The sequence below is a fragment of the Dipodomys merriami genome, unplaced genomic scaffold (genome assembly GCF_024711535.1).
Source record: "Dipodomys merriami isolate MVZ:Mamm:240054 unplaced genomic scaffold, mDipMer1.0.p SCAF_50, whole genome shotgun sequence".
NCBI lineage: Eukaryota > Metazoa > Chordata > Mammalia > Rodentia > Heteromyidae > Dipodomys > Dipodomys merriami.
This window is the reverse complement of record NW_027206069.1, coordinates 10914693-10939817: the sequence shown is the minus strand read 5'-3', so window position 1 is coordinate 10939817 and position 25125 is coordinate 10914693. Positions and strand designations below refer to the sequence as shown.

General features: G+C 42.4%; 1 protein-coding gene across 1 annotated transcript in view; it reads right to left on the bottom strand.

Moving 5' to 3' along the window:
• Nucleotides 1-396: 396 nt before the first annotated feature.
• LOC138810592 (EF-hand calcium-binding domain-containing protein 11) overlaps nt 397-25125 on the bottom strand; it is a 135895-nt gene continuing 111166 nt past the window's right edge. Inside the window, exon 6 of the mRNA XM_069997793.1 lies at nt 397-556. Within this exon, the coding sequence (XP_069853894.1) occupies nt 475-556 (82 nt within the window). The 3' untranslated portion in view covers nt 397-474. The remainder of the gene's footprint in view (nt 557-25125) is intronic.

Genomic DNA, 25125 nt, shown 5'->3' with positions numbered 1-25125 from the left:
TGCTTGGTAAGAAATGTATGCATTATCCTGCCCATGTAATTGTAGCCCCTCTGTACAGTATGTTCTCAAATAAAATAAAATTAAATTAAAAAAAAAACAAAACAAAAAAAAACAAAAAAAACTTGAAGGCATCCTGGCTATTCAGGAGGCTGAGATCTGAGGATTGTAGTTTGAAGCCAGTCCAGGTAGAAAAGTCCCTATGAGACTCTTATCTCCAATAAACCACTCAAAAACAGGAAGTGGTGCTGTGGCTTAAGTGGCAGAGCACTAGCCTAGAGTACAAAGAGGCTCAGGGACAGTACTTGAGTTCAAGCCCCACAACCAACAACAAAAAAAAAAAAACACTCCCCCCCCCAAAAAAAAAAAGTTGAAGAATTTAATCACACATTTATGGGATCACATTATGAGCAGAGCAGTCTGTTTGACCGTCAATCTATGGATAACGTCACAAATGCCCACCCTAGTTCACAAATGTTAGGATTCACTTTGTCCATAGTTCATGGCGTATTCAAAGTCTCTGAAGCTGACATGACCGTCTGAGTCTCGATCCGCCTCTCTGAAACACGAAACAGAAAAATATTTACACATTATCCTCATCAGTGATTTCACATCAAGAACACACTAGAATCTTCATCTGCATGTTTCTTTTTTTTTTTTATTGTGAAACTACTGTACAGAGGGGTTACAATTACATGGACAAGATAATGAGTACATTTCTTATCAAGCATTGTAGCCTCCTCTTTGTTTCCCCTTCCCATCCTTCCCATCCTCCCCCCCCCCCGGCCCCCCACCGAACCCTCCTCCCCCCCCACCAAAGTTGTAAAGTTCGTTTTTGACATAATGACTTGTACGTCTCATTGTTGCAGTGGGTCCACCTGTATCCCTATTTAAACGATTTGTTTTTTCCCTTCCCTTCCACAAATTATAACAACATCAAATACAGTGAAAGCAGGGGTTATACCGTGCGGGAGGGACATACAAAGCAACAATGAAATAATCTTATAAATGTGTTAGACACAATCGCATGAAAGAAAAAAAAAACATTTGAATACATATCTTAGGGTTCATTTCCATAACATCAACTTATCTAAACTTTTCTGCTTGACTCAAACATATACTAGTTATTGCAAATAAGGGAAACCATGAGACCTATGTTTCTTTGGGCCTGGCTTACTTCACTTAATGTAATTTTTTCCAAGTCTTTCCATTTCCTAACAAATGGGGCAATGTCATTCTTTCTGATGGAGGCATAGAATTCCATTGTGTATATATACCACATTTTCTTGATCCATTCATCTACTGAGGGGCATCTGGGTTGGTTCCATATCTTAGCTATGGTAAATAAGGCTGCAATAAACATAGTCATGCTGGTAGCTTTAGTGTGGTCTTGTTTGTGAACATTTGGGTAAATGCCCAAATCATCTACATGTTTCTGTGTGAGACAGAAACCTATCTTTTGTCTACATTGAGAATAAATATAAGCTGGAGTCATTATTGAAATATACAGAAATAATACTCTAAATTTATTTAGAGATGAAGCCAATTGTATATATTATACAAGGAAAGGAGAAATCATTTTTTCTCTAGTTGTTCTGCACTTATCTATGACAAAACATACACACACACACACACACACACACACACACACACACACACACACATATTTAATCAGAGAAATACGCCATAAACAAATAAGAAATAAGCCAGGCATTGGTGGCTCACTCCTGTAATCCTAACTACTCAGGAGGCTGAGATCTGATGATCGTGGTCCCAAAACTGCCAAAGCAGACAAATCTGTGAGACTCTTATCTCCAATTATTCAGCAAAATGCCAGAACTGGAGGTATGGCTTGAATGAGAGAGTGCTAGCCTTGAGTGAAAAAGCTAAGTAAGGCCACAAGGTCCTGAGTTCAAGTTCCAATACAGAAGACAGACAGACAGACAGACACACAAACCCATACACAAACATAGTGCATCTGAAAGAAGAAAGGAAAACTCATGGGTAGTGGTCCAGATTCCTCCAGGAGGACATTCTAAAACAATGTATAACATACCTTCGATAGAGCTTCTGTGGTTGAGGTAAATTACATTCTGTGGCAGCAACAAATAGCATCGGCCATGACACAGGACTTTTGAAAGCAAAGACCAGCCCAAGCAAGAGAGCCACTAATCACAGTAATAGTTTTAAAGCAGGCTTTTAAAATATTGAATTCTAAAATAAACTTTCTGAATATTTCATGCCAAAGTCTCTGAAGTCTGTAATGGTGCTGGCTAAGAGTGATGATTATTTTTCATTTCTTTTGAAGTAGAGAAAAACCCTACTTCTCTGCTCCAGGGCAAAACCATGTTGCAGTGTGTTCGAGTAAAATGATTGTAGACTAAAGGGGTCATTATTCTTGTTACTTCCTTTGGTGAAATATACATGATGATTTCATGCTATATCTTAAGGATAGCATGTCAGATCTCTTCTAACGGATTAGAAATAATCACTATCACACATTACTGACTGCAGAATATAAATCATCCCTTTTATAAAATTAGTGAGTTGAAGGTTCTTAATATTGCCTAAGTATTTTCTTCCCAAGGAATCGGATTAGATAAATGGCCTTTTACTTCTTTCTACTCCGAATTCGTAAGGTTGAACTATCAATTTCAGAGGGTGAGTCAAGTGAATATCCTAGAAAAAGTGATGTTTCAAATAAACTGCTTCTGAGAACTTTCTGGTTTTTTTTTGTTTTTGTTTTTTTTTGAGGCACTGAGTGTTTGCAGAGAAGGGACTCCAATGTCTTGTTTTCTCTGTAAATAATCTCTGTTGTCATAGTATTTAGCTCAAATTTTAGATCCGATTCAGCTTGCTTGGCTTATCCAAGTTCCAATCAGAAAATGGGCAAAGTATGCCCAAGAAAGGATCCAAAGGGGGCAGCTCATGTATATGACCTGGTGTGGCTTTATACTGACGTCATGCAGAGTGGGATGTCTTATTTATATGAAGAAGGAAATACGCTGAAATTGTTTATGACTTGTGACTTTTCTTCCCAGACGTGAGCAGATCTGGTCAGGTAAAGAAGAAACTCAAGTCTCAGGGCTATAATTGTAAAAGCAAAAAAAAAAAAAAAAGGTGGTTTTCAGACAGAAATATGCCGTGAGGATTTCACAGCACCCACACTGTCACAGAAAGGGAGGAACAGATGTGGCTAGTGGGCAGAGCTGGAGGTGTGGAGATGAGCACAGGAAGATGGTGACATTAGGTAAACAGGAAGTGGCTCATCATTTCTGTTTACACAGTCCAAGAATGGCAGCCATATGCAATCAGTGCCAAAACACTCTGCTACTCTTCACTACCCCCCCCTCCGCTGCCCCCTCCCCCCGCCCCACCTCCACCCCCACCCCTAGCTCCAGGAGTGTGTTCCTACCTCTAAACCTGTGGCAGGCAACAGCATGCATGACTCTGGGGAAACAGATGACAATATTAGGAAAATTCTATCCATTCCCAAGAGGTTCAGGGAATTGAAGAAAGTGAATCCTGTCCACAGAGTCTTAAAAAAAAGTAGTGAGATAAAACCCAGAGAAGACAGCACCCTTGCAACCACCTATCAGGAATCTCAGACTCTGTCTCTCTACTCAACTACACTTGCCAAACACAGACTAGGGACAGGAGACATCTGCTGACATCTGAAATGTGGTCATGGGCTGGGCCTGATGGCTCATATATGTAACCATAGCTTCTTGGGAGGCTAAATTCAGGAGAATCATGGTTCAAGGCTAGCCTTGGCAGAGTTCTTAATATCCCATCAACAATAATGACAACAACTATAATAACAAACCTGGGCATGGTGGTACATGTCTGTCATACTAGCTACAGGGGAGGGGGAAAATAGGAGGATCACAGTCTAGGTTGGCCTGGGAGAAAGTGAGACCTGATTTGGAAATAATATGGCCATTAACAATAAAAACTGCTTTCTAAAAATGCAGCCTCCCTCCCTCCCCATTCAAGTTAAAGGTGTTTTTTGTTTGTTTGTTTTTGAGACACATAAGAGAGACCTGGAATTGGCTTTGGGGAGTAGGGTCTCCAAAGACTTGTCCATTCCAGGTAATGCGGTATGAACAAGCAAGGAAGGGAACGGGAGGAGCCCCGCTGTAACACCCCAGGGTCCTGACTGACTGCTCCATGTCCTGGGTCTTCAGAGCTGCATGTGCTGTGCATTACGGCCTCCCCAAGCCTAGACCCCGGGCAGTGACGGGCACACACACCATAGGGAGATGATGAGCTTGGGGTATCTTATTGTCAGGGGCTGAGGCCTGATTTAGAGATTTTTTTCTTTTCTGAGCAGAAGCAGAAGAGAACAAGAAAAGCAGGTGGGAAGCAAATGGTACCACCAGCCACCAACTCTATTCGCAGACAGCAGGAAGAACTGAAGAGCCACAAACCCTCTAGGAAAGTGTGAGGAGCTTGAAAAGAGAACCCCACAGAGTGTGGACTGGGGGTTCCAGGCAGCACTGTGTGAGCCAGCCAGGGCAGGAAGCCCTTGGCTGACACTTGAGATACCCCGAGAATTTCAGGGCTGACACTTGAGATACCCCGAGAATTTCAGTCGGGACTAGACAATCCATTCCGCTCAATTCCCGCAGGTTTTCTATCTGTGAAAATACAAACATTTCCAGACCCATTGTCCTCAAAAGTAGTTCCGGTTACTATGACGAGTGCAAGGGGAATGGGCTTTTTCTCTTTTCATCTGACTTATTGAACAAGGCTGTTCTCTCCTCCTGGTGATGGGTGCTGTGTGGGGTTCAATAGCCCCAGTTCCATTCTGCCCAGTGACTCCACGCTGGCAGCCCCTCAGGAAGCCACGACACAGCATTCCCTCCCTGTGAGGCTCTGGGGGGGGGGCGGGCAGCGATTGCTTTACTTAAATGGTGAGCTATTCTCCCAAGCAGTAACTGTTTCTTGTAGGAGAAGATTTCAATCAGAACAATTTTCTTAGAATGTTCCAGAAATACTTACTTCTTGGAAGGTAGTTTTTGTTGTAAAATCATTTGCAACACATGGCCAGGATTCCAAAGGCAGAGAGAAACATATTAGCTTTTGGTGAGGTGTAGGGGCTCAACTCTGTACTCCTACCTATTTGGGAGGCAGAGCTGGGTGGGCGGGGGGTAGGGGGCCGGGGGTGGGTGGGTGGGGAGGGGAGGGAATCATGGTTTGAGGCTACCCTGGATAGAAAAGCTGGTGAGAGTCCAGCTCATTCAATAGGTGGGTAGAGCAGAATGGGCCTATCATCCCAGCTCTGAGACAAGTACAATGTTTGGGTATAGGGGTGCATGTTTGTTATCCCCAACAACCCAAGGAAATTCAAGTAGGATATTCACAGACCAGGCTGGCCTGGACACAGAGTGAGACCATACCTTGAAAACAGTCAGTAAAAAATGGGACAGGAGGAGTGGCTCAAGTTAATAGAGCATCTGCCTAGCAACTGTGAGATCCTGAGTTCAGTCCCCAGTACTAATGAGAGAGGAGAGAGGAGAGACATGAGAGGAGAGAGAGAGAGAAGAAGAGGAGGAGAGAGAATAGCTTATAGATTTTATTCAGTCCCCAGTACAGACGAGAGAGAGAATGAGAGAGGAAAGAGATGAGAGGAGAAAGAAATACCATTTTCAAGTGGAAACAAGAATGCAAGTTGGCATCTATCTACACTGTAATTGCAAGACTAGCCAACATGGATGGTCATCTGGGCATAAGTTGAAGGTGATCTGTCAGAGGGGACAGAGATGGTTGGGTTATGGGGAATTCTGTCTTCATATGACAGATTTCCTCTTTTAGTCTGAATTTCCCAAACAAGTGGCTTTGTTTCACACAGTCCAAATCCTCAACAGCTAGAGCAGGGGCTCCCAGCCTGAGCAGGCTGTGGGAGGCTCAGGGGCTGCCCGGAGCACGGTGGGGTATTCAGCCGCTAGGTGGCAGCAGCACCTCTCCTGCCCTCTACCCTCTGTGACAGCCAAAAATGTCTCCAGAAATTGCCAGGTGTGTCCTGGGGGGACCAGACCACCCCCTAAGAACTACTGGGCCAGAGGAGCCATGGTCTGAGGCAAGCCTTGGGTATATTCTAGTAAAAAATATATTTTTTTTTCTTTAAAAGACTTTAAAGACAAGTGACTTCCAAGGTGCCTAGGGCTCACGTTTTGCTGGATGGATTATGCAGATAATCATCCTTGCTCCTTGCCTGGGCAACAGCAAAGCTTTTTCATTGAGCTTGCTGGGTCTCGGTCAGTACCACGCACCTGTGTGTCCCAGCAGACAGACTGACAGACAGTGACTCTGATGAGTTGCTGGCATGGTCACACAGTGGGTTGAAGACTGACACTGAGTCACCCGACACATTAAGGAGAAGCTAATGGGGGGAGGCGATGACGTCAATGAGAAGTTTTGCTAGTGGGATTTTTGTAGTGGGGAAAAGAGAGAGAGAGAGAAAAAGAATCTCTTTCTCATTCCTACCTAGAGTCATTTCAAAGAAAGTAAGCCGCCATTGTAAGGGCAAAGTGATTTAAAAAAAAGAAGAAGAAGAAGAGCAAAAATCACCCCACAAGCAAGGCGCTGGGGACCAGGGGCCCTGCAGTACAGGGGCGCTCAGGACAGCACCCCATGTGCAGCCCTGTCTCCCACAGAGGAGCCTGCTGCCCTCTGCACTGCCAGCCCCTCCCCCTTTGCTGATGGGCGTCTACAGCAACGCACTTGCTTACGTGTCTATTAACTTTTACCCTCTGAGAGACGCGTGCTGAGCAGAGCCACTCAGCTTCTCAGGGATGATGGGAGATGCCGACTTTGCCTCTCCCTGTGGTGAAGGAGCGCCCTTTCCTGTGCATCGGGCTTCCTCTGTGAGCATCGCATACACTCTACCACCAAACTGGACCTCAGCCACTGCTGAGAGCTCCGGCTTGGCCACATCTTATGCCAACTTGTTTATTATCTTTATTTTATTTAGTTACTTTGGTGTTGAGACTGAAGCTGGAACCCAGGGCATGGATGCTGTCCCTTTGCATTCAAGACTGGCATTCTACCACCCGAGCCACACTTCTGCTCCTGGCTTTTTGGTGGTTGATTGGAGATAAGTGTCTCCCAGACTTTTCTACCTGGGCTGGCTTTGAACTGTGATCCTCCAATCTCAGCCTCCTGAGTAGCCAGGATTACAGCTATGAGCCAATGGCACTAGGCTCATATTATCTTTCAATAGTTGTACAAAGGGGTTTCATCAACATATCAATTTATGATTACAATGTATCATCGTTCCTCCCAATCTCTCTCAATCCCACCCACCCCTCAAGTTACATCAACTTATGCTATTTTCCCAGGAACATTCTCACTCTCTCCCTCTCCTATCCCTCCCCCCATCTCTCTCAAAGTAAGGAAAAAGAAGACATTAAGACCCCAGAGGGCAACCTTTGACCAACAAGGTAGTGATTCAGTGGATAATTGCTTTCTCCGTCTGCCCCTCAGGCAGACAGCTCTGACTTCGTTCTTTTTTGGCTCAGTGCAGGTTCTGATGGGATCAAACTCCAGTTGCTCATAGCTGTAATAAACTTGATAGCAGATACTTGAATTGATTCCCCCCCCCCCCCCCGCCATTCTCTGTTTCACACAAGTCCTCATCACTGGCTCTGTTGCCAAGAGGAACCCAGGTTAAAACACAGTGGAAAGTTTATTCTGAGAGATGAGGTTCACACGGAGAATTTAAATAGCCACCAGCAACAGTACGTCACACCGTATTCTCGTTCAGTTAACAGGGATCTCACTATCTGAAATAGATCAGAGTCTTCAGCTATTCGAGAAATGCTTTTTAAAGCAAGTTAAAACATTGTCTTTAAGAAGAATGTTGAAGCTGGGCACTGGTGGCTCATGCCTGCAATCCTAACTAGTTAGGAGGCTGAGATCTGATGACTGTGGTTTGAAGCCAGCTCATCAAGGAAAGTCTGAGAAACTCTTCTATCTTCCAATTAACCACCAAGAAGCCAGAAGTAGAGCTGTGGCTCAAATAGTAGAGTTCCAGCCTTCAGTGGAAAAAACTAAGGGTCAGCGCCCAGGCCCTGAGTTCTTGAATCCACCACTCCCCCTAGAAAAGTGTTGAGGTTCTGGACAACTGAAATGTTAAAGGTAATTTCTCTCTTTGCTGTCTAATACACATCTTACCTACGAATGTTTAACAAGTCAACAAAAGGTAGACTAGATTTTAAGTCTAGTGAAGAAAGTAAGTTCCTGAATTTAAAGCCCTTAGAGGATCCTTTTGGGTGCAGAGGTCCAGCTAAGAGCTGACGATAAGTTTAGACTTAACTATTTAGGATGGACTGTAAATAATAAAAGGAGATCCAGGTCAGACCAAGCAGTCAAAATGACACAAGCAGTCAAAGTCTGCCCTTAGTAGAACCATATCCAGCCACAGACAATGAGGCAATGGGTAGTGTTGGTGGATACTGTTACTTACTTCCTCAACATCCACCCCACCCACTCTGGGCTGTGCAGTACCTAGGTGGCTTGGGGGAGACGGACCCCCTCCTCCAGCAACCTGTCAATCACTTAATCCCACCTCCATACCACAGTGACTGGTTAAAGACTGATTGACTTAGGCTAACGGGTACATGGCATTCCTCCCCTGGCCTCTAATGATGGGTAAAGGGTTTGTCCCAACATAATAAAGTCCACAGATTCTGTTTGCAAGTTAAGAAAGGAGCTCTTTGAGTGTGGACATGTGGTATGCAAAGGTGAGTGTTGGTTTTACATCTGACTTGTCCTCCAATAAGACACCCACTCCGAATCAGTCCTGTCATCTAGTGGCACACTGATCCAGGCTTTCAAGGGGGGTAATTAACAACCTCAGTCAGGGCTGTGCACATGGGAAGGGAAAGGCTATCAGTAACTGGGCAAGCTGTAGTCTAACCAAACCAAGCCCGAAGCTTGTCCTATGTCAAGACTCTTAGCCACTGATCCATTAAATCACCTGTGTTGTTTAAAGGGATCCGCAATGCACTTCCTGCTCTTGCTGGTGAAATCATCCTCACGGACTAGGTATCCTGCCTGAGACCTTGCTATATCTGCAACTTGGTAGTGAGACTGTGGATGCTCAATAAATGTATGTTCCCAGACCCCAGCACATGTCTGAACTGTGAATAATACCGAACCCTATGGATACGCTGCTTCTTCCTATATACCCATCCTTAGGATAATTTTTAAGACATACACAAGGCACAATAATAACTATGACAAAAATTAGGATATAACAACATAGTATGATGAATCACTGGCATCATGAATTCCATTCACGATTAAGAAAAATGTAGGTTTGTTGAACAGAAGCAATGAGATACCCTGAAAGTAGATTTGCTAATCAAGACAGCTGCTCGGTGTCTGAAAGGTTCATAATGGTCATGAAGGTCCAATGTGAGCCTCAGGCAAAGGAAAGATGCCCACACCTCCCTGGACAGAGCAAGATGAAATGCTCCTCACAGTCATGTGCTTGCTATTAAAACTTATGATCATTTATTCCTGTAATTTCCATTGTTGATTGAGTAATTAAAGCTGGGAAAAAAAAAAAAGATAAGCAAGGAGGGTACCGTGTGTGTGTGTGTGTGTGTGTGTGTGTGTGTGTGTGTGTGTGTGTGTGTGTGTGTGTGTGTGTGTGTGTGTGTGTGTGTGTGTGTGTGTGTGTGTGTGTGTGTGTGTGTGTGTGTGTGTGTGTGTGTGTGTGTGCACTGTCCCTGAGAAATTCAGCTCAAGGATCGTGCTCTACCACTTTGAGCAGCTCCACCTCTCGTTTTCTGGTGCTTAAACTGGAGATAAAGAGTCTCACGGACTTTCCTGCCCAGGCTGGCTTTGAACTGCAATCCTTGGATCTCAGCCTCTTAAAGGGCTAGGACTTCAGGCATGAGCCACCAATGCCTGGCTATAAATTTTGGGAGGGAGGGTAATGATTTCATTTTGAAAAAAACCTTAAGATAATTCAGATTTCTCCTTAGATCCCAAGATTCTGAATTATTTGCTTCAATTCTATATTCAAAAAGAGGAACTTGCTTGTACCCATTAGCAATTTCTGTTTATGGTGTCTTTAAGCATGATTCTTGACCAATATGTGTTTTTCTCTCACTATGGAGTGACTGATTGTCCAGGTCCCCAAAAAAAAGGAGTGGGGAATGAGATGTAAAATGCAGTCATAGATGGTAAAATGATTACCCATAAGTAATGACTCATGTTTCCCATTTTATACATTTGAAGCATGAGGAATCTTATTTCAAAAAGCTAGATATATTTAAAAGGAAGAAAGAGTATAATTTCAGCATGCCTAAATCTCAGGAAGCCACAAGTGTGACGGCTTGTAGGCCCAGAGACAAATGCAATCCACAGACAGCCTGAGTCTCATTTCTGCCAAACAGTCTGATTATTTCTTCTCTGGCACTGATTTGACAGAGCTGTTACTAAACAGTGATGCGATCTTCATTTTGTTTGATTCTCTGGTAGAGAAATGACAACAAGAAAATAGAAGATTAGACAGCTGTAAGGAGAAGGGGTACAGGTCAACTCAAACATCTTTACACTTGCTATTTAAAAAAAAAATCTTTTGCCTGTCATCCTAGCTACTCAGGAAGCTGAGATCTGAGGACTGGGGTTCAAAGCCAGCCTGGGCAGGAACACCTATGAGACTTTTATCTCCAATGAACTACCAGAAAATCAGAAGTGGCGCTGGCTCAAGTGATAGAGAGCTCGCCTTGAGCTGAAGAGCTCAGGGATAGTATCCAGGCCCAGACAGAGTTCAAGATCCATGAACACCACCCACCACCACCAACAAAAAAAATCTTTCCTGTACTTTTGGGTCGTTAGATCTTCCAGTCTTCCTCCATGCAGCGTCTGTGCACCTACTACAGGCCCAGCTGAGAGTGGTGGGGCAGTGGCTTAGGAAGGAGCTTTGGGCTCAGGCAGGAGATGCTGCCCAGCTTTGGAATCTTGGGTAAGTCTTTCAGCTGCCTGGAATTTTCCAGTTTCTCACTTTTCAGGTCGAATGGTTTCTTAGATTTGATTAAGCTCTAAAATTTGATGATGCTAAGCTATGTCTTACAACTAATGCCTTTGTATACAGAAAATTTGGAAGTATAGTCAGGTGCCAGTGGCTCATGCCTGTAATCCTAGCTGTACTCAAGGGATTGAGATCTGAGGATCACAGTTTAAACCTAGTACTAGCAGAAAAGTCCGTGAGACTCTTATCAGCAAGAAAAGCCAGAAGACTTTCAGTGATACCATGAGTCTTGAGTGAAAAAGCCAACCGTGAGTATAGGCCTCTGAGTTCAAGCTCCAGGACTGGCATTAAAGAAAAAAAAAAGAGAAAGAAAATTTAAAAAATGTAAACCATTTCCTGTTAACCATTTGAACCATTTTAGCCTTTTGAAAACAGTAGTTTGAGTCTTCGACCATGTGGAACTATAAACATATATAAATGCAAAAGGAAAGAAAAAAGATCCTGCTTTAGCAGTGTGAAATATGAACAGAGATAAGGCCATTTCTATTCCAAATAATCACTTTTGCTGAGATATCCAGTATCATCTTGAACTTGATTATGAGATAAAAGAAATGGGACAGAGATGGCAATCATTTAATCTCTTAAGAACAGCTATTCTGAAGAGCTTTTCACTCTGGGCTCAATAGATTTCTCACAGGTTATGATCTGGCTAGAAAGAAAGCATAATGATGAGGAAAATTATGTTTTCAATGACACATGCTTTTACAGTACAAGTCTGTCCACAAAGAAGGCAATAAAATGAACTCTGACCACGCTAACAGATGGCGTAATGGTTCAGTACAGAGATGCGGCCTCTTGGAAAGCAACAAGTTCATATCCTTGATTGGAGGTTTAGGAATGAGGTGAACTTTCAAATGTAATGCAGGAAAGATGACATACTTCTAGACAAGAAAGCTGAGTGTTAGTGGGTTCAGGAAGGCTTGGAGAGATGGACTAAAAGAATAACGAGCTTCATTTTTGCTAATGCAACAAATAGAGTTGAAGTTGAAATGTGAACTATAAACATTAAGCCATTTGTAAATGCCCTGCTAATAACATTGTTAGCCACTGTTTGGAAGGAAGCTTGCTTTTTAAAAGGCAGAATGCCTCACAGCCAGAAAATACCAATTGTCAAATAGTGCTTATTTTTCTCTGATATGTGTCAAATAATGCTTATTTTTCTCTGATGTGAGAGAAGAATTGCAGAGATTATTTGCTAACTTGTTCTGCATGTGTGAATGTGTGTGTGTGTGTGTGTGTGTGTGTGTGTGTGTGTGTATGTGTATGTACCAGGACTTGAACTAAGGATCTGAGTACTGTCCTATAGCTTTTGTGCTCAAGGCTGGTACTCTACCACTTGAACCACAGTTCCACTTCCATTTCTGGCTATGAAAGTGGATCTGTGGCTCAGTGGTAGAGCTGTTTAAGTGATGATTAGTGTTTCATGGATTTCCCACCCGATAGGCTTTAAAACTTGATCCTCAGATCTCAGTCTCCTGAGTAACTAAGGATTACAAGTGTGAGCTACTGGTGCACAGCTATTTGCTCTTTTCAAAGGGAAATTAAAACACGTAAGTCTAAAGTTGATCTGAAAAACAAATCTGCTATAAAATTCAGAACATAAAAAACGATGTCAAAAAATAAATCATCGGAAATTAAAAGTACTCACAATCAATGATCAAGAACAGAGTCCAGAAATCTGTATGACCAAACAAGTTCAACAAAACTTTCATCTCTTCCCAGTCTCCTTACCGTACAGCCAGGAGTTCTGGGAGTGAAACGTTAGCAACATAATGATGTAGGAACAGAGAATATCTGTGGCTCTCACTAATTAAAAACATAACATTTCAAAGGAGGGTACAGGACATGACTGTCACTCTGGGGACAATGATAGATTTGGCCAGATTCTGAAACGGTCTCTCATCTGGGGTTAGCTAAGACTTAGCAGAAATCCAAGTCATTTACTCTTTATATCTTGGTCATAGAAAAAATATTTTAAAATCTTGTGAAGCTAGGTGCCAGTGGTTCAAACCTCACTACTCAGCAGGCTGAGATCTGAGGATCACAATTTGAAGCCTGTCCAGGCAGGAAAGTCTGAGACTTTTTTCCCCAATAGACTATCAAAAAAGCCAGAAGTGGAGCAATGGTTCAAGTGGTAGAGCCCTAACATTGAGCCCTGAGTTCAAGCCCCAGGTCTACTACCACCTCCCACCCCTAATCCTGTGAAGTACACTCCCCCCCACAATAAATGAGAATTCAGGAATTTATAGAAATTAATAGTTCCAGCAGTTTTTATTTTAGTGTTAAATAATACATTCAGGGAAAACAGATCTTCCATCCAGCCCATTTCTCATTGATGTGTATCACTGAGCTAATAGCAAATCTGGCTTTCGATCAATATAATTATAATAAATTATGAATGTTTCATTTATAGTAAATTCCTAGCATTTAAAACTTTGAGACCTGTGGGCAATGACCATCGACATAAAAAGTGAATAATATTTTATAATGTAACAATTGCCTCAAATTATCAGAAGTACTCTATTAGTAAGAGTCTTACCTATAATCAGAAAGTCACACCAAATGGAATGACCACAGGCTTTTAACAAGAGACTCTCAATCTAAAGCGATGAAGGTTCAGAGGGCATTATAAGCATTTAGAAAATTATAAAATGCCCAGGAAATGGGGACACGGCCAAAGCAATCACATTCCAGGGTTAAAGCAAGGGACTCCAAGTCAAAGGCCAGAAGGGACATTTGAAGGCTGAATAAAAAACAATCCACACATACTTCTCCATTTAGTAGCTAGAAGACTGGACTACAATAATCCTCAAAGCTGGTATGGAGGCAGGGGAAGGAAAGCCCACTGGGTGGATCTAGGGGCCATCTCGAAGATTGCATATGACATCCGGGCATCTCAACTCCAGGCAGGCTTCTCCCCCCACAGCTCAGCACTAAACCTTCCTCCCCAGGAGGGGGGGGGGGGGGCTCTGGGCCCAAGCTGGTGCAGCAGGCAGGCTACAGACACTGGCTCACAAAGGGGTTTCAAGAATGCGTAAATCACTCCAGGGACATTAGAGACATGGGGGGCTTTTCCTAGCCCTGGGAAGAAACTGCTCTCCTATAAATTGCTACACTAATACCGATTTCAGGGATTCAAATGACTGGCCCCATCCAGCATGACATTTTCTGCCCATTATCTAGTTTCTCCTGCCTCTGGGCAGAGCTACATCATTGATTACACAGCATTTCAGCCACTAAAAAAGGATCACGCTCATCATTAAAGACATTAAGTGTTGATCTGTGCTGGCTAAGTGACTTAAAAGGTTCGTGCCCTCCTAGTAACAACTCAAAGAGGCTATTTCGGGATATTTATTAAACAAATTAAGTATTTACATTATGCTGGAGCACGGAGGCACACAGTCATCGAGAGCACAAGTATAAGACAAAAGCAAGACAGCTTGCGCAGGGACAGACTGCTCCTTCGGTTTCCAGCAATGGGGGCGGAGGGGCTTCCAGTCTGAACAGGACAGAGACAGTTCTTCTACCCCATTCCCACTAACGGCGTCCTCGCGGCCACCTGCCTAAAGTTCCCCTCACCTCCAGTTTCCTTCTAGAGTACAGTCCACCTCTCTGTAAGAATTGGTCTTCCTGGAGAGAAAATTTAGGAAATCTCTTTGACATTCTATAGACAAAAGGAAATGGGTATAATATAGCTAAAATCTTCCCCTAAATGTAGTTTGTTTGTGGGTGGGCACGAACTCAGGGCTTTGTATTCTTTCTCGGCTTGTTGCTCAAGGCTGGCACTCTGCCACTTGAGCCATACCTTCACTTTTCCAGCTTTTGTGCTGATTAACTGGAGATAAGTCTCTGGGATTTGTCTGAGTCGTGATTCTCCGATCTGTCTCCTGAGTAGCAGAGATACCTACAGGTATGAGCCACTGGTACTGAATTTCCAACCTAAGGATTTAGTGTCATAACAAAGACAGATCTGACCTATGAAGTGTTTTGTGTAGCCTGAAGACCACACTATATGGTAATCTCTCTCCCCCACTTGCCCTCTGTCTCTACTCCCCTCCTTCTGTCTCCCTTCCTTTAGTATTGGGGGTCTGAACTTAAGGCTTTGTGCTCACTAAGCAGACATTCTACCACTGAACCATGCCCCCAGACCATTTTTGAGTTGATTATTTCTGAAATAGAATCTCACTTCCTGCCTGGAGTTGTACTTGGACTATAACCTCCCAGCTTCTGCTTCACATTATAGTTGGGATGATAGGTGTGTGCCACCACTCCCAGCTTTTTCTAGTGAGATGGAGTCTTGTGGACTTTTCTGTCCTGGCTGGTCTGGAACTAGGATCTTTCTGATCCTAGTCTCCTGAGGGCTGGAATTACAGGCATTAGTTGCCATGGCCTAGCTTGTAACTTTTACTTTTTTTTTTTTTTTGCTAGTCCTGGGGCTTGAACTCATCATGAACTCAGGGCCTAGGCACTGTCCCTGAGCTTCTTTTGTTCAAGACTAGCACTCTAGGGCTGGGAATGTGGCTTAGTTGGTAGAGTGCTTGCCCAGCATGCCTGAAGCCCTGGGTTCGATTCTTCCATACCACATAAACAGAAAAAGCCAAAAGTGGTGCTGTGGCTCAAGTGGTAGAGTGCTGGCCTTGAGCAAAAAGAAGCTCAGGGACAGTGCCCAGGCCTTGAGTTCAAGCCCCAGGGCTGGCAAAAAAAAAAAAAAAAAAGACTAGCACTCTACCACTTGAGCCACAGCACCACTTCCAGCTTTTTCTGTTTATGTGGTACTGAGGAATGGAACCCAGGGCTTCATGCATGCTAGGCAAGCACCCTAACACCAAGCCACATTCCCAGCCTGTAATTTTCACTTTTAATGGCTATATACCTTTTTATCCAATAGTTTTATACCATTTCTTGTGGTTTGACTTTTCCAATCTTATTTATTGGTACAAATGTATCAGTGAACATATTTGTTAACAACTTTTTTTTCCTTAGAAATACCTTCCATGATGGGTGAAAACAATCATGCTGTTTAATGTACATATATGAAAATGGTGGGGTTGGGAAAGATGGGGGTAGTTTTATTGAAGGGAAGATGCATACTAAGATTCATTGTTCTCATAAACTGACACGTTGAATTGCCTTGTACAACCACTTCAAGATAACAAAGATAAAGATTAAAAAAATACCTTCTATAGTTCATTTATTCATTCACTAGACAAAGAAGAGCTGTGGTGAATTACCAGATGCGGAATCCCTTTGAGTTTTCAGTACATCCAGGAAAAGACTTAAATTCTTCTACAAGCAAAGTGCAACGGTGCGTGTGCTAGGTGTCCTGAAAGAGTGATAGAGGAGCTGGGGTGGGGGAAGTGGGCAGAAGATCAGAGCAGCCATCCCCGAAGGAGGAAGGACTGAAGTGAGGTGGGAAGAACACACGGGGAGCTAAGCAGGGAGGTGCCGGTGAGGGGCGAGCTTCCAAGGCAGAAGCAGTGCGGGCCGGGCCTGTGGCAGGAGTAAGCAAGACACACTGCAGAACAAGAAGGCAGCGGTGGCTAGCACGCAGGCTGAGGCTGTGCATGGAGCTAATAGGCTGGATGATGAAGGAAATGAAGCTATTCAAGACTGGAATGCCTTAATGGATTATGGTTATGGTCTGACGAAGAATAGGAAGCCACCACAGTTCTTCTTCAAGGAAGGAGCTCACGTTCTTAGATATAATTTTGGAAGGTCATCCATATTGCGCTAGGCAGAAAACTACCCCTTCCTTCCACAAAATATATGTCTATGTGTAAGTCCCAGAACCCCGGGTAATACATAAGAAAGGACATCGGGCGTGCAACGGAATGAAGTTTGCTGTTTTTAAAAATAAGTATAGGGGCTGGGAAGGTGGCTCAGTGGTAGAGTGCTTGCCTTGCATGCATGAGGCCCTGGGTTCGATTCCTCAGCACCACATAAGCAAAAAAGAAAAAAAAAAGCTGGAAGTGGCGCTGTGGCTCAAGTGGTAGAGCGCTAGCCTTGAGCTGAAGAGCCAAGGGACAGCGCGCAGGCCCAGAGTTCAGGCCCCATGACCGGACATCCCCCACCACCACCAAAAAAAATAAGTATACTAGCTGGGCATGGGAGGCTCACACCTGTAATCCTAACTACTCAGGAGGCTGAGATCTGAGGATCTTGGCTCAAAGCCAGCCCAGGCAGTAAAGTCTGTGAGATTCTAATCTACAATAAACCACCAGAAAACTGGAAGTGGTGTTGTGGCTCAAGTGGTAGAATGCTAGCTTTGAGCTGAAGAGCTGAGGGACAGCGCCCAGGCCCAGAGGTCAAGCCCCACGACCGACCAAAAAAACCACAAAAGTATCCTAGATTATCTGACCTAATCGTTAGGGTCATTAAAAGCAGAAGAGAAGAGCAGAGTCAGTGGAATTAAGATACAGAGAGAGAGAGAGAGAGAGAAAGAGAGAGAGAGAGAGAATAGGAATGTGTGTGTGTGTGTGTGTGGGGGGGGGGGTGTGTGTGGAGAAGATGCTAAGCTGTGCTTGCCAAGGAATGCAAGAGGAAAAAAAAAAATAAGGCAATCTATTCTTGCTTTGAGCCTCCAGAGGGAAATGCAGCCCTGGGGTGTCTTGATTTTAGCCCAGAGAAAGCCCTTTTGGATTTCTGAAGTGTAAGGTGATATACAGATCCCTGAGTCATTCTATTCTGGGTACCAATGTCAAGGTGGGATGGCTGTTCCTCTTGTTTGTACAGGTAAGCAAGCATGTTGGCAATAACCAGATGAACTTGTATCAGAATGATCAGGACACACAGCAGGATGAAATACAACTTCCAGATGTTGCACACAATGAATGTATTTGACTCATCAGACGACACTGGAGACACATAGAACACATAAGGCATTCAAGAGCAGCACAGTACCCTGACCTGACACTGGCGATCTACACACCACAACCTCTGCTCAGGAGATAACCAGGTGGATTCCTGACTGCCCCTAGACTCAGTGTGATCCTTTCTGATGACCACGCTGCCCACCACAGTGCTATCCAGTCCCTCACCTCTGCCTCTCTTCCATGTCTTCATCCCTTTACTAACCTACTATCTGGCCCACCTGGATTGATACTTTCGATTGTTCCTTTAATGTCTGTAAACTATTAGCTCTTTCCCAACTTTCTATAACCTATACATAAGTGTATGAAGTGTGATGTGGGGTTGGGTGTTACAGATGTTAGTAATTAAAATGGACGTGGAACAATGAAATTGTGATTGCTGTGGACACGACTTCAGGTAAAACTGAGGGAGATCTGCAAGGTCAATCACTCACGCAGGACAGGTGATACATTCGTCTGGCTTTGAGCCCCTAAATTTGTGCTAATTTGTTCCAACTGCCAAAGCAAACTCATACAAGGAGGGAAGATCCTAAGCTTGGTTTTGAATATCTTAAGTCTTATAAGGTCTTGACAGAAAGAACATAAAGATTTGGAAATATTCATCTATAATTGCTCTCCTAACAAGTTATATGTGCTTAAAATTATTTGACCTTTCATAACCTCAGTTTTTTTTTTATCACATGTAAAAAGAAAATACATCAAAGGCTGGTGCTAGTTCTAAATCTCAGAGTTTATAAGCTTGCAAAGGAATGAATATACGTTGCACTCAAATTCCTTTTAGTTCTTGGCGAACCTGGAGGAAAAAATGATATTAAAAATAGCGATCTAAATGAAGGGGGGTGGGGACAGAGAGACAAGATTCCATCTTTTAAAAGTCCTCAAAACATAAAATAATGTGGGAATACCTTAATAAGACGTGTTGGATTTGCAGAGAGAAAATGACAAAATTCCATGGAGACACATAAAAGGATATTTGAAAATATGGAGAGACGTGCCATATGTGTACTCCTGGATGGGAAGACTGTAACACTGTAAGGATGCCAGATCCTTCCCAATTAATTTATAGGTTGAATGCAATTTTCATCAAAACCCCAATGGGAGTTTTTGGAACTTCACAAAAACTGATTCTACCATTCATCTGGAAAATAAACAAGCAAGAAGAGCTGAGAGCAAATTGAAAACAAGAAATAGCAGGTTTTTGGAATATATTATAAGAACTGGCGAGGGGGAGTATGTCTTTGGAGTAGGAAACAGGAGAGCAAAGGAAGAGAAGAGTCTGACAAGAGCTTGTATGGAAAAAAGTTCAAGGGACTTCACGATGAGACCACATCTGGGGGAAAGAAATCTTCATTATAGCATAGGATAGTGAAGGCATTTTATGGAGAGGTGAAGATTATTTAACAAATGATCATGGAAAAACCAGCAAGCAAGCCACTTGGAAGCAAAATGTTTGACACCCCATGCTACACACTGAAGTAATTTTCAAACACATTAAAAGTGCCAAACAGTCTTAGGATTCAACCAAGGTAACTTAAGTAGATATTCATATAGTCTCAAGATAGGGCAAACTTTTTTTTTAATATAAAAGGGAAGAAATTGTGAAAGCAAAGAACACAGACCAGAACAAATGAAAACTTAAGATTCCTGCACCACAAAGTTATTGGAAAAGAAAACAATAAACTGGAAAGATAGTTGTAATAAAAAGAGCAAGAAGTAAAGTTGTACTAAGGAAAGTAATTGGGCAAAGAAGAGCTAATTTACAGGAAAGGAAGTAGGAAGAGCTAGGAAGCATGCATAGAAATGTTAAGTATTACTAGCAATCACTAAAATAAAACATGAGATACTATTTTTCCCCTTACTAGATTTGCAATGCTTTGAAAAATAAATCCTGTTACATCATTAGCACAGACACAGTAGAGCATACTTTGCTAGCGGAGTGTAATTTGTGAGGCAGGCAACTGGGCGAGAAAGTTTAAGAACCATAAAAATGATTAACAACAACAACAAAAAAGAATAAGTTCACAGCTTCCAAGAGAGTGGTACCTCACCATCTAGGAACTTCTACAGAACAAATGTGGAAACGCAGAGATGTCTGTTTATTGTAAGGTTACCTGTAAAGCAAAGTTTACAAAATGATTGAAGAGCCTAGGACATAAGACTCTCGCTTATTTGAACCGCAAAGAATACTTGGCAACAGAAAAGAATAAAACCCAGAATACTAAAAATAATGATCTTTAGTTCAGTGAGAATATAGTTGGTTATTTTCTTCTTCAGACCCTTTTTTTTCCAGAAAATTCTGTAAGAAGTATGTTATGTCAGCAGGTATTCATCTCAGTGTCTCATCTTCAGCATGTGCTCATGCACGTGCACACGCACAGACACAGACACACAGACACACATACACACACACCCCTACCTGGGCCTGCTTTTGCCTACTTCCTAGTGCCTGCAGTTGACAGCTGAGAGAAAATTCCTTTTGGACAAAATCATCTTGACAATGATGGCCAACAAAGGAAAAGCATTTAGCATATAAAGGGCTTACAGAACATGAGCTTATACAAAAGGAATGGAAGTCAAGTTCTGGGCAGTAGAAGTGATGCCAACGGATCCAGGTCTGTACATTCCTCAGTGGCAGCTTCCTCATGACTGCATGGTCTGACTATTTGACACTCTTTGGTAATAAGTATAACCCCATATGGAAGTTTTCCTAAAAACAGCTTCTAGGTAGAAGGGGAAAAAATAAGTTTTCCAAACTTGGAATTAAACTATAGGTGTAAGATAATCCTGGACTTGGTTTATTGGTGCCACAGTCTCTGAAGCATCATGGAAATAACATCCTGAGATACGACCTTCTTGTGTCTTCTTTCTTCTTCTGTTGCTTCTCTGCTACCACGCTCTACTTGTCTGCTAAGGAAATTGTGTTGATTCATCAGATCCACTTACCACCAGCCCCTCTAGGGCTGGGAGAAAGGCTGCTGTGAACCTGCCCACCCTGCTCCACATTCTAACACCCTCTCCAGAACTAGGTACACAGTCATGTTCTCCTTCAAGGGACTACAGAAATCCCTCACTCTTCTCACTTTCCAGATGAGGAAATAGAGGCTAAAGAGAAGAAGAAAGTGACTTTCCTAAGTAGAAGAGAAACATCAGGTCTCTGGGTTTATGACCCAGTCCTATGGCCAGCTATAAAGAACTCCAGGCTTTCTAGATCTTGAGGGCCTTAGTAGAAATTCCATTTTTTTTTCATAGAAAGAAATGCTACTACTGCCATCTTGAAGCCATGCCCTCTACTAAAAGCAGTGCTTACAATAAGCCAAGAGGACTTTCCACATTGTCCACTTTCTTCTTTAAATATAAAGTTGCCTTTTATTACCTTTGACTAGTTGGACAAAGGGGTTTCAGTTCAACATGTCAGTTTATGTGTACAATGCATCTTGACCAGCATCACCTCCTTCCATCAGCCCGTCTACCTTTCTGATCGCTTACAGCTAATGTCAGGACATGAGGTTAAACTGTGGGTTCATTTCACTTTGTTGTACAGACAGCCTGAAGCTTTTCCCTACCATGAAGGACTCCAGGCTGAATGAGAAATGAAGTTCTGGGCCTGGACTGTAGCCATCAAAACCCCATGCCAATGTCTTCCTCAGAGGGCCACTGAAAAGCACCAGAGCACATTCCAGTAATTCAAAGGGTGGAAATGAAAGCACAGACACATCTCAAAATATCAGGGCTTCAAAATCTAAGTATACATTTGAAAACTTGCCATTAAAGTTCTTAATTATGTTTTTGCCCCACAGATGCTGGGTTGTGCTTAAGAAAAGAGCCCTTAGCAAATTTTGAGTTTAATAGAAGCACTAATATCATAATTAGAGGAACTGCATTATGAAATCCTTTTTAATTAATACCACTTAGAGAGCTGTAGACTTGAGTTTTGAGCAATGGTGAGGAAATTCCCTGAGAATATCCCTAAGATTATAGTTTGGACTGATTTGATGGTTTAATTGGAAATGTAACAATCAAGAAAGATGGTTTTATGTGTTAACTGGGCTAGGCTATGGCCAGTCTAGCACCAGACAAATACATATTGCTATGAGGGAAATTTCTGGGTGTGATTAACACTGAAGCAACTGGGGTAAAGTGTTGACTGACTGCTGCAATGTGGGTGGGCCGCAATCATATGAAGGTCTTAAGAAGAAACAAAGAAGGAGCAACTCTGCCTCAAGACTGTATCACCAGATAGGTCCGATGGCTCATACCTGTAATCTCAGCTACTTCGGAAGATGGCAGTTTGAGTCCAGAATAGGTCTCAAAAGTTAGTGAGATTCCATGTCACCCAATAACAAAGGTATAGTGATATAAACCTGTCATCCTAGCTATGCAGGAAAAGTTGAGATAGAAAGTAGGAAGAAAGGGAGTAATGAAAATAAAAGACAGTAGAAACAGGACAATAATTGTGAAGATGGTAGAACTGAACCCAACCTTATCAAGGATAAGGATGCTGAACACTAATAAAACCACAGACTGTTAGAAAGGATAAACATGCTGATCCAACTATAGGCGGTCCACTTGAAATATAAAGATATAGACAGACTAATTATAAAAGCAAAAAACCATCATTGAGAAAGGAGGGCTTATACCAACATCACTGAAGAAATGCAAAGCTAAAAAAGATTTCCTAAGGTTAACAGGGGGGATAATTAATCAAGAATCCTTAACAATCCTAATATGTAGCTAAAAACAGAATTTTAAAACTATATATAGCAAAAAACTGCAACTGCTAAAAGAAGAAACAGAGGAATCCACTATTGTTGCTGGCTATTTTTATACTCTTCTCTTGATAAATGGTAGAACACAGAGACAGAAAATCAGTAACAACAATATGGCTAAAAACACCATTAACCATCTGGTCCTAAAAGACACTTACAGGGCCCATTCCTGACACCTAACAGACATTTGTTATCCATTCAAGTGCTCATATCACACTCACCAAGACAGACAGGGGAATGTCAAAAAGAGGAGAGTTCACAATAAATCCAAAAGGACTAAAATGAAAAAGATAAAATAGAATTAGTAATAAAAATAATTTTAAAAACTGGACAACTTTCAAAAACTATTGAACAGGAAAAATTACCTGTAACCATGTGCATAAACTAAAAAAACACTGAACAATTAAAATTATATTTCTTAACCTATGGGTAGAAGAATTCCAAACTGGAAGACAACAGAAAAACACAATCTATCAAAATCTGTTGGCTGCTGTTAAAGCAGTGCTTAAGACAGTGTTGTGTTCTGTCTAAGTTAGGGGTGTGGCCCCTGAATTCATGTGCTGAAGGTATGGCCCTAATGTAGCAACATTCAGAGGACAGGATTAGGGGAAGTGACTGGACCCTGAGGGCTTTGACCTCTTCAATGGTTTCATCCTTTGTTGGGTTCGGAATAGGATGGGCTTGGGAGATGGTGGGAACGGTAGGAGGTGGGCCTAGTTACAGGAGGCAGGTCATTGGGAGCATGTCTAGAAGGGTTGTATCTTACCCAGCCACTCCCTCTGTCTCTCTGTCTTTGCTTCCCGGCTGCCATGAGGTGAGCAGCTTTCTACCACCATGTGGTTCTTCCCATGATGCTCTGCCTTATCAAGTACAGAAAAGTGGAGCCAGCTGACCACAGACAGAAACCTCTGAATCTGCAATCTCAGATAAATCCTCTTTTGATAACTTTCCTGGGTATTTTGTCACAATGACAGTTGGTTAACACAGAAGGAAAGAGTTTTAAATGTCTACCTTTGAAAAGAACAAATAAAAATGAAAATAAGACTAAAATTAATGACCCTAAGGCCGAAGAAAAACCCAAGTAAACTCTAATAAGTACAAAGAAATAATAAATACTACAGGAAAAAAAAACCAATGAGCAGAAAATGAAAACACAATAGAGAAAATAAATGAAACAATGGTAGTTCTTTTAAAAGATCAATAGGTAGATAGATGAGGGTACTCACAAATCTGTATCATGAGTGGAAGACAGACAGACCTTAGTCATTAAAATATCAATGAGAACACATAATATAATTTACCCTAATGATTTTGAATTTAAAAATGAAAAATTTTTATTTTACATTCCATTTCTTGAAACATGAAAAAGAGAGACAGACAGACAGAAGAAAGCTCAATGGGACTTAAGGAGGACAAAATGTCCAAATCTGTTGTTTGGCAGGTATCTGTATGTTCTATTTTCTGGATACTTAAAATGTTTCATAATTCAAAGTGTAAATTAACTGAGGGAGAATTATTTCTCAGGATTACTCAATCAACACCATATTTATTGGTCATCTACTATGTGACAGATACTGGTACTATATCCTAGAAATACAGTAGTTAATAAGACAGGTCTCTGTCCCTGTGGAGTGCAGTTTGATGAGGAAGGCAAGTAAACAAAATATAAATAACAACAAAGGAGACAATACACACCTGTGTAACTAGGTTGTGAATGTGCTAAGAAAGAAATGACTACACAACATCACAGTCACTAGCGGAAAGGGTGGCGAGTTTGCTCTAGGAGGGTGTGGGAAGTTTGGGAATCAAAGATAGGCATAGTGAGAAGTCACATGTACACCGGAAACTGAAGTCTGAGAAACAAGAACAACATGGGCCGGAGCCAGAGCAAGCTAGAAAGATGAGCTCATAAAGCAGAGGAAAACGGCTGGAGAAGAGGTTGAATGGGTTAGACTTGATTTCAAGTGTAATATGGTGTGGTTGGAGGTGTTAGGGTCTTTGGTCACTGTTTAAGCAATGGATCAGAAGCTAGGAAGAATGGCAGCTGGGAGTCTGGCACACCTTCAGCTGTGAAAAGTGTGGGTTGGTGACAGTGGAGATGAATAATGTGAGACTCAGCGCATGTCTTGAGCTGTGTGCTTGGACGTGGGCTTGTCATTTTTCTTACAACATGGCAGTAGGGGTGGAACAAGCCAACCCATCCCCACTCCTTCTCATGACCAACACTATACGACCACTGTCACTGTTACTCCCAGTGGCCACATGGTCCGGCAAGTTACCTGCTTCAGGTACTTCATCACCATCAACCCCAGGGGACAGTCTGATTAATCGTGATGTCACTGCATGACACAGATTACTAACATTCTATTTTGCATTGGCAAGCTGCTCCGTATGGCATTCAGGGCACACGATGCTACCAAACCACTCCCAGAACACCTGGCAC